The sequence below is a fragment of the Sylvia atricapilla genome, chromosome 3 (genome assembly GCF_009819655.1).
Source record: "Sylvia atricapilla isolate bSylAtr1 chromosome 3, bSylAtr1.pri, whole genome shotgun sequence".
In the NCBI taxonomy this organism is placed as follows: Eukaryota; Metazoa; Chordata; class Aves; order Passeriformes; family Sylviidae; genus Sylvia; species Sylvia atricapilla.
In genome coordinates this window covers 31,192,306-31,205,319 of record NC_089142.1, presented here as the reverse complement: position 1 = coordinate 31,205,319, position 13,014 = coordinate 31,192,306, and the positions used below count along the sequence as shown (strand labels likewise).

The following is a 13,014-nucleotide window of genomic DNA, read 5'->3' as shown; positions in this document are numbered from 1 at the left end:
GATGTCCCCAAGAGGGGCTTGGGGAGGGAAAAGGGAAGGACAGATATTAAGAGGAATCAGGAGGATTTTTGGAGACAACTGAAGGCATCGTGGGCATGGCTGGGAGCTCTCACTCTGTGCCTTTCATTGCCCACACTCCCTAGTTGCTTCACACTAAGAGTTTGGCCACTTCCATTGTCTCCTCTGACAACTCCTCCATTCAAATAATTGTCTGTGCTGGTGAGTGCTTGCTGTAATGCAGTCCTACTGTTCTTGTCCATTCATCAGCCACCAGTAACTTGGATGCACACTGTGCAGCAGAGAGTACTCAAAAACATCTTGTTGAAGCCAACAACATGCTTGGACAAGAGAAAATTGTGTATACAGTTTATTACACATGTACACAGACTTAGGTCTGTTAGTGTCCCACATGCTCCTGTCTCCACAGAGGAGGCAGAAGGATTGCCTCTGACTTCATCATCCTGGTGGTTACAGCCCTGCTGGCTCCAGCTTGCCTTGTTCCGTCCTGCTCCTTGTGTGCTTGTTCCTGCCAGAAGGCAGCAAGATCACTGTGGAAAAAAATGCCTGGGCTGATTTGTTCCTCTTGGAGACAGGGTACTCACAGCAGGAGCTTCAAGTGCATCCCTGAAATTCAGGTCAGAGCATCTAATTTCAGATGCTTCTGTTCCTTGTATTGCCAATGTAGCACTTGCAAAGAGCAATTTCGACAAGATGAGTTACACATCTAATGAGGATACTTTTTAGTCTCTAATGGATTTCAACAAATTTTATGATGGTATAGAAGAACATGAACTTGGAGGGAATAAAAGAATATAACAAATGAGGAAAAATTAATAGGAGAACAATTATATTGATGCCAGAGTGCCATATTTTTTGTAGCATTCATAGATCTTCTGTACATTTGGGAATTAAATCTCATTCATGAGAAATATTATTTCCTTTAGGGAATGGAAGTTGAAGCATGGCGGGGTTGATTTTATGTGTGAAGCACAAGAAAGAGGTCCACAATCCATGGGCCTCTTGTGTCTTAATCCAGACTTGCTAATAGGGCCAGATGATAACAGAAGACAGAGGAAAAATAATGCTACTCCTGTTATTGCCCTTTCATTAGTTACTTTTTTTTCCCCTAAAGAGCTTCTGATGGATCACAAAATAAGTTCTGGTTACAAAAGGAACATGGCAACTTGATGGCTAGTTGGATCAGTCTGTGGTTTCTGCTTGCTGCTGGGCTTCAGGCCACGTGAAAAATATTATACAGTTAATGTTGGTTGAGACAAAAATTCTATGACTGGATACAGCAAACCCAAAAGAGTGGCTTTAGCCATTGTGAGGCATTGCTGGAGCATGTAGAACATATCCCAACATGCAGAGTCATGCACATAACTTGACAGTGACCATAACTTGACAGGCCCTGGTGTCTGTGCTGACTGTATCATGACACTGTAATTCTATATGCTGCAGTAACTGCCCCGTGGATTGATAATATCAAGCAAAACACTCTTTCAGTGTGAAAAGACAAGACAGGGTATCCCAGACCATAATAATTCTTAAAACATCAAGCAGTGTGGAGTTAATACTTCTCAGGGCCTTGCCATGGGAATTTTGCTGGCTGTGGCCCAGACTACAGATAATTAATTATGTCAGTGAAAGGCTCTGGTGGCCTGTTTTCTTCAGAAAAAAGTGACATCATCCATGGAGCGCTCTGGCAATAAAGCAGAACAAAGCTGTGTGGGCAGGAAATAACAGACAGATGTCTTCTAGTGCTCATTTGATCTGTTTCGAAACTTGCTGGAAGAAGTAATACATTGCTCAGTGCTGCTTCTCCTCAGCTCTGCAATCTTTAGCAGGGACTTTTTCAAACATAAGAGGCCAAATTAATTTCTGATGTAATTCTTCTGGAGCCACTTCAGAAGATTTATGCAGTGGCTGAGCTGGTCTATCATGTGCCAGTTCTCCAGTATTGATTTTAGAAGAGCTTTCTGAGTTATCACTGAAAGATAGCACACAATAAAATTCAATACAGTGTAGAGCTCCAAAAGCTTCATACAAGGCCAGAAAGTTCTGCACAGTGTGGAGAAGACAGGACAGTTCTGTTTAACATCCTCAGAGTAATGAGGGATCATTTGTATTTCTGGATATATATTTCACTTACCCTTTGTACAAAATCAACAATGGTCGCTTTTCATCACTGAAATAATCTCTACCTCCAAAGTACATAGTGTACCTAGACTTGAAGACAGAGAAGTTAAAAAGAAATTCATGCAAGTGAAATCCACAGTTTCAAGTATTAGGAAATTAGGCTAAGATGAAAGGTCTGAAAAAAACTTTCCTGTACATAAAGTCTTCCTTGCATAAAACCCTATGTATTCATGTTGCTGGTGCAGCCTTACTTTGACTCAAGTGTGTAGTTCTGGTGCCACAATACAAGAAAATATAAAGCTATTAGACCATGTCCAAAAAACAGATTTGAAGATGGTGAAGGGTTTAGAGGGGAAACCACAGAGCAGCTGGGGTCTGTCCCTTGGTTTGTTTGGTCTGGAGAAGACTGAGGGGAGATCTCATCACAGTCTACAACTTCCTCATGAGGGGAAAAGGAGGGCAGACACTGACCTCTTCTCTGTGGTGACCAGTGACAGGACCCAAGGGAATGGCCTGAAGCTGTGTCAGGGGAGGTTTAGGTTGGATATCAGGAAAAGGTTTTTCACCCAGAGGGTGGCTGGGCACTGGAACAGGCTCCCCAGGGCAGTGATCACAGCACCGGCCTGACAGGGTTTGAGAAGTGTTTGGACAATGTTCTCAGGCACATGGTCTGATTCTCAGGGCTATCCTGTGTAGGGCCAGGATTTGGACTTGATAATCTCTGTGGGTGCCTTCCAACTCAGGCCTTCTATTATTCTACAATTTTATGTAATTAGCCAGCATTTGGCATGGCTGGCATCACTGAATGAGTGATACAAACAAGACTACTTCAGATATCTGGTATAGGAGAGAAAAATATTTATTGAGATTTTAGCAAAAAGGAGTTTTGTACGATGCAATATGTAGTACAGGATGTAACTTCCCTGCTTTGAAACATGCTTTCTACAGTAAGCATAATTGCTCTGGAAGGCAAATTGCTGCCCAGTCATTGTAGCAGTATGAAGGGCCAGAGTGAGCTATCAGGCCTTTAACAAAAGTGTTGTTCCAGCAGTCAGGAATAGTTTTTATTATGTTCTGTATACATATTCATAGTATTATGAAAAAAGAAAGTACACTTTTCTTTTAATTATTTTTGTTTCCTCCTAAGATAAGAAATAAGTTACTGGTCTTAAACAGGGACTAGTGGATTAGTGTTAGGAAAGTTTTTCAGATGCAGGCATGTGAGTACCCCTGCTTGAAGGTGCTTTCTTTCATTAATGTCAACTAACTATCAACTTCCTGAAGTCTCTAATGGAAGTTTTCAGAAATAAGGCTATTCCTGCCCTGATGGCAACACATCATGTCCTGGATAGTGCAGAAAGCAGTGTGAGAACATTCTCCTGATCTCCCTCTGGATGCCTTAAGTGTGATGTTTATTAACTCTAGGTGAAATATTTGTAAAGCCTACTGGCATTTAGGAAATCAGTCACTGGTAAGACCCCAGCATTACATGGATAACCTGTGACCTTATCTAGTTTTGGATGCTGAACAGACCAGCTGTTGTGCTATAAATAACCTGAACTGTGTGCAATGCAAGGAACAACAACACAAGTAGAAGTGAAGGTTCCTGTCTGTGGTTTCATAATTATTTTTTGTCATTAATCACTGGCAAGAAAAATACAACTTCATCAATATTAAATATCTGCTACTTAGTGCACTTCCTTGTGTAGGTAAAATAAAGTGTCTTCATAAGCAGAAAAGAAATATTCAAAAGCAGGAAATATCAGATTACCAAAATATTACAAAATTTGATTTCTTGTAAACGCTACTTCTCCTCCTGAGTTTTCAAAACTTCTTTCATTTAATTAAGAATATTGTTGTCATGTTACTGAAATATTGAGATCTCTCTAAAGTAGTTAGGTCTAAAATAGTTAGGTACCTCCAAACGTGGAGCTGTGAAGGTAATAGTTGCCAGTAACCAATTTTGAGAGAGACAAACTGTAAATTTGCAGGAAGGCTACTTACAAAAAAAATCAGAAGAGTTGAGGATATGTACTGGCAAATCATCTTGAGCTGGGTTTTATGTCTAGCTGACAGTGATTACCTCGACTCCATTCAGCCCATCTTGAATAAAACTGAATCTTTTTCCCGATTTACTAGATGCCTTATATGAAACAAGTTTGATCAGTTCAGTCCCATTTCCCAGGTGACAAATGGCCTGTGGCAAAAATTCCCCGTTTAGTGGGTGCTGAGTTTTGTCAGCAGGCTCATGGGAGAGGCCAAAGACTGTGGGAATGGGGAGAGAGGGCTGTAGTAAATTGGCAGGGCAGGGCATGAGGAAGAAGCATGTCTGAACGCCCGGCTTGTGTAACAGGCTTCCCATTGACCAAGAATCTGGTTGCTAGGCTGCCGGACCCCTTTTACAAGCAGCAGAGTCATGCTATTGTTTCGTAAATGGTTTCAATTTTATGCAGGAACCTCTTTACATCCTTTCTATATCTTTTAAATATTTTACTAGGCACGTAGTAAAGTGAGGTTTGGAACAGAGCCCCCTGTTCCGCTCAAGTCGGTGAGCAAAAGAAAGTCCTTCTACTTTATTCTGCCAAAAAGTGAGTGTTTCAGGGTAGTCCTCTGAGGAGTGGGCTCACGTCAGCCTTCCATCTGGGCAAGTATTGTGCTCTCATGAGAGGAGAGCATTGTCCTGGATTTCCTAGGTAGTAACACAGACCCCACCTCTTCGGTAAGTGCACTCATGAGTGGGGAATTAGAGGGGAGGAAAAGGAGAGTGGATAAAACTTTGTGGGACAGCAGTGCTCCACAGCACCCCAGGTCCTCCATGGGTGTACTCAAGAACTGAGGTCATCAGCCTTTAGATTTTGGCATCTCCAGTAAGGTGCTGAACAAGGCTCAGACATAGTTCTGAGCAGGAGAAACTGAAAGAGTTAAATAAGTACATCTTTAATCTGTCTTTATTGCTCCTACTGCTTAGAGAATCAAGTATTTGGGACACTTTATTAATGCAAAAGTCTCTTTGTTTTCAAGAACTCACAATCTTAACAGTATAGGTAGAAAGGTAGCTCAGAGCTTTCTGTAGGACAACTGAAGTAATGAAAACCAATAAAAAGTAAATTTTTAAAATTCTGTATTTTGACTTTAAAGAGCTTCTCAGACTAATTGCAGTCTTCTGGACTTCTGCAAATAAGTTTCATTGTGTTACAAGCTGTTGCAATATGTGGTCTTCTCCAGCCTGGATGCTCTTTCTCATCACAGCACCAACAAAACAAAACAAAAACCGGACTTGAGAGATGATTTTCCTATGCCAAACATCATGTTCCTTCTACCAAAACAGCTAAAAAACTGTTTTCTGGGATTTATATGCAAGTTTACTTGCAGTTTGAAATATCTCCCTTGTGTTTGTCTCCTAGTTTACGATTTATGCAAAACAGCATTGTGCTTTGGGGCAAGGGAGGCACCAGCAGTAGAAACAGCTTGCCAGCAAAGCCCCCTCTTCCTAGCTAGGGCCCCCCACTTTGAGCCTCTCATGCCTCTTCACAGGTGTGAATTTTGAAGTAGACCCAGCGTTCCTCTGCAGGATTATTCTGATTTGTTTTCTGAAAATGGTCTGTTTCCTGCATACATGCGAAGAAAACATGTCTATCTGACCTCCTTTCTAGTTGTTTCAGGGGAAAGCTGGTCATTTGGAGAAATGTGAAATCATGAGATACACAGGCATGCTCATTCAGCTCCTTCCCTCTATATTATCCTGAGGAGTTTCAGAGAGACTAACTGGAATTCACAAACCCTGGGGCTGATAGAAGGTTAAGACATTGCCTGGATGTCTCTCTGACCTAGATTAGCTGCCATTCAGAATCTCCCTATGATGGAAATTGTTTCTGACCAAATAAAAGCAAATTTGTCTCCAGTTTATTATTAGCATTAGGTTCCCTTTTTGGTCCAATGCTCCCTGGAAACCTGTCTGTTTGTCCTTTGTTTTTCACAAACTGTTTTCACAACTGAAACAAAGTACTTGGTGAATTAACCAATACCCTCGAAAAGATAGAAGAAATGTCTGAGCCCAGAAAAGGCAAAAGGCAGCTTGCTACATTAACACCATCCAAATCCAGAGGGTCAGCAGAGTGCAAGGCACCCAAGAAGGGGTACAGGAGAGGGCAGCTGACTGTGCCCCTGGGGCTGGTGCCACCCAGCCTGATTCTGGACTAGGTACCCTCCCCATGGGCTGCAGCAAGGGGAGTTCAGTGCTGACTGTCCTCCCTGTTCCCTTGGAGCTAGGTGTGTCACTGCTTCCCTTTAAAGATGAAGCAATGAATGGTTTTTTTCTTCAAAGTTCTCAATTGAGCTTGGGCACCTATTTTCCTTCCTGGGGTGTCAGTTCCTCAATTCAGCATCCACTCCCCTGGCTTGGCTCCCTGTGGCTTTTGGGGAACCCAAACCTGCAGCATCTAGAAGCTCTTCTTAGTTAGCAGGGACATTCTTAGCTGTTTCAGGGACTCTTGTTCCTACTCCCTTGTGCTAAAGCTGCTCCATTTTAAATGTGAGTGATGACAGACTAATGAAGCCCGAAGGAAAGTCAGGCAGTGCACAACTGAATAGGGGCCAGGGCACTGCTGGGCAGAGCAGCTATTTCTGTATCAAATAACCATTGCAAGGACAGGAGTCCAGCTTTATGCTCTGCCTATTCACAGTGTTAAATCCCCTATCCCGAGCTGACTCTGTCTGCTCTGCCCAACTCTGTCAGTGTTTAATTATGCCATCCAGGGCCCAACAGCTAAACTATCAGAGAATGAACTCATCCTCCTCCCCTCCCAAATAGCTTAGGGTCTGAGGTGTGCTTGTCCCTGAGGAATGGGCTGTGTGGGGCCCAAAGCTTTGTGTGCTCAGAATCAAAACAAAAAGACATTTCAACATGATTGGCTGCGTCCCTTGGTGCACAGGGTAGAAGGGGGCTGCCCCCTCATGCCCATCCCTCTGTGTTCGTGCTCCCTTGGCACAGTGCTCTCCCTGAGCAGGCCTGTGGCACAGGGCCCTGCTGGGAGGCACACAGACCAAATTAGTCCATTGGGACAGGATGAAGGTATGGCCTCAAAACTGCCTCTTCCTAAAAGGGCATCGTAAAATCTGGGTATTCAGAAATCCCTCCATACTCCCATGCTATTGGACCGTTTAAAGGCTTTAACTTCAATATAGAAGCACTGGCTGCATGGTGATGAAGACACTAAGATAACTGTTAGTTTTACAGGGACAGACAGAAGTAATACATTCACAAACCTGTCTAGAACTTGCCTAAAACAAAATTTTTCATGTACTGAGAGCGACACAGTCTCAGAATGTGATGTAGTGAGGTGTATATGCTCTTCTGCCTTTTTTTGCGACTAGCTGACATAATTCACTTAGTTGTAACATCCATGAGTGATGAACCTTTCCCAGTCTCATTTTGAAATAACATGAATACCATTCCAATTTACATTTTGTATCTTGCAGACAAGTGCAAAGATTTTACTTAAAGTTACAAAATGTTATACAGTGTAATTGGGCTAGTTTTTAACTAGATGGCATGATCTTTGCCGAAAGTTCATTATTTATTTTCATGTTAGACTGTTTTAAATGGAAAAAAAAAAAAATATGGGTCTTTGCCATTTCCTAAAAGTATTTTCTTCGTCATTTTAAAATCAAGTGGTTTTGTTGAGCTGTGTGCCTCTATGGTTCTGGATAAAGATTTAAGATTTGATACAGGGATGAACTGAATGCTGTTATGAACAGCATGGAAAAGCACGGAGAGTTGGTCAGTTCATAAATCTTAAAATAGTCATTGCTTACATAGGGGCAGGATTTGTAAAGGATTTTTTCCTAAAATGTCTGAATTAGTGCTTAATTTGTTTCCAAGCTCACATGGGTTGTCAGAAAGGCACACAAGAGAAAAATTGCCTGCTCTTCTGCTCCTCCATCCATTTGCACTTATGGGAAAGATGTTCCCTAGGGAAATCCAGGAGCTCTCCTTTGCCCACCAAAAACCAGTAGGTTTTACAGTCCCTCCCTGGACTATGGCCTCATAAACATGCCTTGAAAGACAAGCAGGTGCCCTGCCCCCATTTTACAGATGGCTTAACAGGTGCTGGTAAGTGCCATTAGAAACAGAGCCCTGGCTTAAGTTTTTGTCCACAGCACAGCCTTAAAATGTTCCTTATTCATAGCCAGGTGGCCTTGCAGAGCTGTCTTGTCATGCCCAGATGTTTACCCAGGCTGCCTGAAACTCGGGGCTTCCTCCTGGGGCAGGGAGCTCCAGGCTGCCCTTGGCTACAGGTGCACCCCTGGTCCCAGCTCCAGCAGCACAGCCAGCCTCCACTGCTGGGAGAATTTGCTCTGACTTCCCATGTCTCATTAGCTGGGGCCTGCGACATATCTAGGATTTTGTTTAAAGAAAAAAAAAAAAACACCCTAGAAAAATTAATTTTAAAAGTTACTTGAAAAGAGTATTTAGTTACAAATTCAGTTAGGGAGTGACTAGGAAGTAGCTGTCTGAGAAATATTAGTACAGGTGACTTGTGCTGCTTGTTCTACTAATTTCCTTATCCCCTTGACGAACAGCATGGACAACAACTAAGATCCAGTATATGAAGAATAATGATGTTCCCTGGCTATAGTTGCAACTCAGATAAAAATTCATAGCATTCAAATGTAATGTCATGCAGGAACAGAATAATTCATCCCTTAAAGTGCAATATTTGTATTGAACAGATCATGTTTAATCTGGTATCTCCCAAAACTTTTATATTTGCATTGACAGTCTGTCATTTTTCTAATTTATTTTATTTTTGTGTATGCAGTCTGTACATATGAAATGCCCCTATTTTCTCCACGTTCCCTGTTGGTTAATAGGTTGACTCATGGTAGTGATTTGTAATATTACAGGCAAGAGAAGATGTGATCCACATGCTGAAGACAGAGAAAACCAAACCTGAAGTTTTAGAAGCTCATTATGGGTCTGCAACTCCAGAGAATGTGCTTCGAGTGCTACACAGGGATGCCATCCTTGCCCAAGAAAAGTCTATAGGGGAAGATGTCTATGAAAAACCAATCTCAGAGGTAACAGCTTCTTGATTGACAACATTATGTCTGTGCAGGGGGAAGCCTAACCAGTATATTATCCATATAATTTGGATGTATGCAAGGCATGCAAGGGGATAACATAGAATTTGTACGCTGAAAACAAAATCTTGTTTACTCATATGCAGAATAATTTGTAAGTGAAGTCACTGGATTTGAACACAAACCATAAAGAGGTTGTATGCTTCCTAGGGCTGGTGCTGTTAAGCAAGACCAAAATCTTGGGATGTTAAATTTCTAGTTTTTAAATTCCTTTCAATTATAGGCTTGCAGCACTGGTAACTACTCTTTGATTTTTTTGGCATAGTAGAACCCTGTCATGAGGGTAGTTCAGAAAAGATGACCTTTGGAGATTGACTTTAACCATATTTATAGGATCATAAATCCATATTCATTTTACGTCACTTAAACTCTAGGGACTGCAAAGTCAGTTCAGCCCCTAAAGGAGACTTATAGGACTCCTCGCTTTAAAATTTAAGCAATAAGTGAATGTCAAATAGACCTGAGAATTAGAGTAGACCTGAGAATGTCTGAGACCAGAGTGAATGCCAAAATAAACAGCCACTGCTCCTGTTCATAATTTCATAACAGAACAGGTCATGGGGAAGGAGCATGCAACAACATACAATATAACATACTGTAGTACCTGTCCAAATCTTCATAGTTCATCCAATTAGAACATTTAATTTGTTCACCAGGAGTTGTGTCTACCACGGGATATCTTTGTACTGTGTATCCTCACTGAAGCATCTGGATTTTTGGGGATGATAGTAAATAAAGAAATCAAACCTTAGTATGTGGGAGCATGCATAAAATACTCTTAAACAAGATTAAAAGTTTAGCAAGGCTTTTTTTTCAAAGAAGCTGATAGTTTGACAGGGACTTCAGTGTAAAACTTTCATCATGTGCAGATTTACAAGGCTTACATTGAAATAAAATAGAAAAATTAAGTGCAAAAGATCTACTCTAAAAAGCTGAACCCAACCTGGCTGTTTTATAAAATGCAATTATGTTTTCATTTTGACTGGTATGGTCAGCTTTTGGAGAGCAAATTGCCCTGGTCCTCCTGCTCTCTTATTTCCCTTAGTTTGCTGACATACCCTGTGAAACAGCAGCAGACAGGGCGGAGGAAGGTGAGATGTGAGATGTTTTTTAATGTTTGTTTGATAACTGGCATATTAAATTAATAAAAAAATGCAGAAGACAAAAAAGGGTAATGGGTTTTGAATAAATAATGAGCATTTATGTCACAAAACAGGCAGAGGGGAAACTCCTAAGGCTCATAATTAATTGCATTTGTTGATGTAAAACTGAATCTGGTCAGAATCAAAATAATTTGAATCTTTTATCTCAGCGGACTTACACGTGTGTTAAAGATGCATAACTCAAATTTCAGCCATCAGATTACACTTTATGCTCCACATACAAGTGTCTAGTCCCCATACAGGTGTGTGAATTCAGGCTCCCAGGCTCAGAGTTCTGAGCTACAGCTTTTTCCCTTAGAGTGTGTACAGCACCTCACCACAGGGGAAATATGGCACTCCAACAATATTATTTGTTACCCTAAAGCTAAGTGAAGTTCCGTCCTTTGTGTATCTGAAAACTGTGCAAATGTTTATTGCTAATATGTCATCCAAATAAATCATTACTTTCACGGGGCAGTTATTCTTATTTCTAGTCACTGCTTTATGTAAAACCCAAGACGTAAAATTACAGGACTTGCATTTACCAAACACAACATTGTTGGTTAATAAATCAGATGAAGTAAGCAAGGAGACCTTTAAAAGAGTCTGTTCTCCTTCCCTACAATCCAGCTGGACAGACTTGAAGAAAAGCAGAAAGAGACGTATCGGCGCATGCTGGAACAGCTGCTGTTGGCAGAAAAGTGCCATCGTCGCACCGTTTACGAGCTAGAAAATGAGAAACATAAACACACAGATTACATGAACAAGAGCGATGACTTTACCAACCTCTTGGAACAGGAGCGGGAGAGGTGAGTAAAAGACTACCCCAGTGCTTGTCTCTTCAGCAGTGACATGGCCTGGTATTTTCTGGGTTTAAATGACACTAAACTTATGTGTAAAACATCTGTAAGTGTCGGTCCATTCATGTCATTTGTAAGTACATTACTGTGCAAGTCTGAAGCTGGAGGAATCCCACTGAATGTTCCTCTAGTGTGAGCTTGAATTAAGAAACAAATTTGTTTTGAATTAGTCATGCCCATTTTGGGTTCACCTCCAGGTAGCTTTTGATCAGATGTTATTTATGTTGGCTAAGTTTGGGACTGGCTTGCTTAGCTAAGCGCTAAGTTTTGTGAAGGACAGAGCACTGTTGTCACAGCAGGAGGGCAGGGTAAGGAAAACCACAACACACATCAGGATACTGGAACATAAGTGGTAGGCATCTGCCATGCCCTTTGCATTTAGGCTTGCAAAGTCACAAACTATTTGCATTCTTTTTCATATTTTGAAGATACGTGCCTCAGGCTAGTTATCTGTTCCCCTGGAAGAAAATATTATCATGCTTTACAAATTGTGCCCAGCCTGTGGTGGTCTATCTGCAGTGTTTATCTCACAGTCTCATACACCCCACATTTCTTTTCTTTTCTTTTTATTTTTTTTTATTTTTTTTTATTTTGTGTGTTTATCCTGCTTGTTGGGTGAGTAATTTGTTCTCTGTGTATCTAGGAAAAGAAAGATCACCTACCTTAGCTAAAGACTGAGCAATCAGTAACAGCCTCAGTTTTTCAATGTGAAATTTTTGTGCTTATACCAAACTGCTTGAAATCAATCCATGTTGTGTTTATTTTTTTTATTATTATTTTAGAAAAGCTCTAAGAAAAATACTTAAGGCAAGTTCAAAGGAGAAAGGCTTTTGAGGAAACCACAGGCTTGTGGCAGACATTTGCAAAAAGCCAGGAGCGAAACTGTTTAGTGTATTTCCTGAACTCAGTTCAGCGCCAACTTTGAGTAGGTGGCACATGAGCTACAGTGACCACATTTCCTGGTTTAATGCGTTATGGTTTTGTTCTGTCTTTACTTTCCAGGGTTAATTGGCAAACTTCAAAGAACAAAAATGCTTCTGCATCTTAGCAAATTGATTCTCACAGTAGAAAATGAAAAATGTAAAAATAAATATGTTTTAAGAAATAAAAGATGTTGTATTTTTATGAAAGGAGCAACTTCACATCTGATTTTCATAGAAGACATTTTTGTCTCTATGCTGAATACATATGTGTGGACATGCAGCCACTAAAATGCTACAAAAGTGGTATTAAAATATCATTTACATTTGTCTTTACATTTTAATATTCCTATTAATTTGACCATTGTTGCCTTCTTATTATCCCCTCTCAATTTGTGAAGGCCACTACATAGTCTATTATTATGACCTGGATTGAATTGACTTCCTTTAATGAAATGATTAAAGAGCTTTTTGTCTTACCACTGTTAAGATATCATGTCCCATATCTGTGGTGATAGGATTGCTTCTTAGGAAAGCCCCAAAATGGCAACAGATTTTGTCAAAAAGAAAGAGTTTGAAGTGGAAAAATTGAGTTGTAACAGATAAAAGCATACAAGAAACTCATACCCAATCTGCATATTGGGACAGAGAACTGACCTGCCCAAAGGCATCTTTTAAGGTTCTGCATAGGCATTCTTGTTTTATAAGCACCACTATAGATGTAATTCATTTTACTGTGGTACTTTGAGGGTTATTTTATTAAGAGCTGAACAGACTTGTAGTCTCCATGAAAACAAAAAGGGACACAGA

At 40.7% G+C, this 13,014-nt stretch overlaps 1 protein-coding gene across 4 annotated transcripts in view; it reads left to right on the top strand.

Annotated features, from left to right (window-relative positions):
- The window catches only part of FILIP1 (filamin A interacting protein 1), a 100,613-nt gene that overhangs the window by 49,751 nt on the left and 37,848 nt on the right, over positions 1–13,014 (top strand). For all 4 annotated transcript variants that reach the window (XM_066315033.1, XM_066315030.1, XM_066315032.1 and 1 more), the window contains 2 exons: positions 9,046–9,219; positions 11,055–11,233. In XM_066315033.1, coding sequence (XP_066171130.1) covers positions 9,046–9,219; positions 11,055–11,233 — 353 coding nt within the window. The remainder of the gene's footprint in view (positions 1–9,045; positions 9,220–11,054; positions 11,234–13,014) is intronic.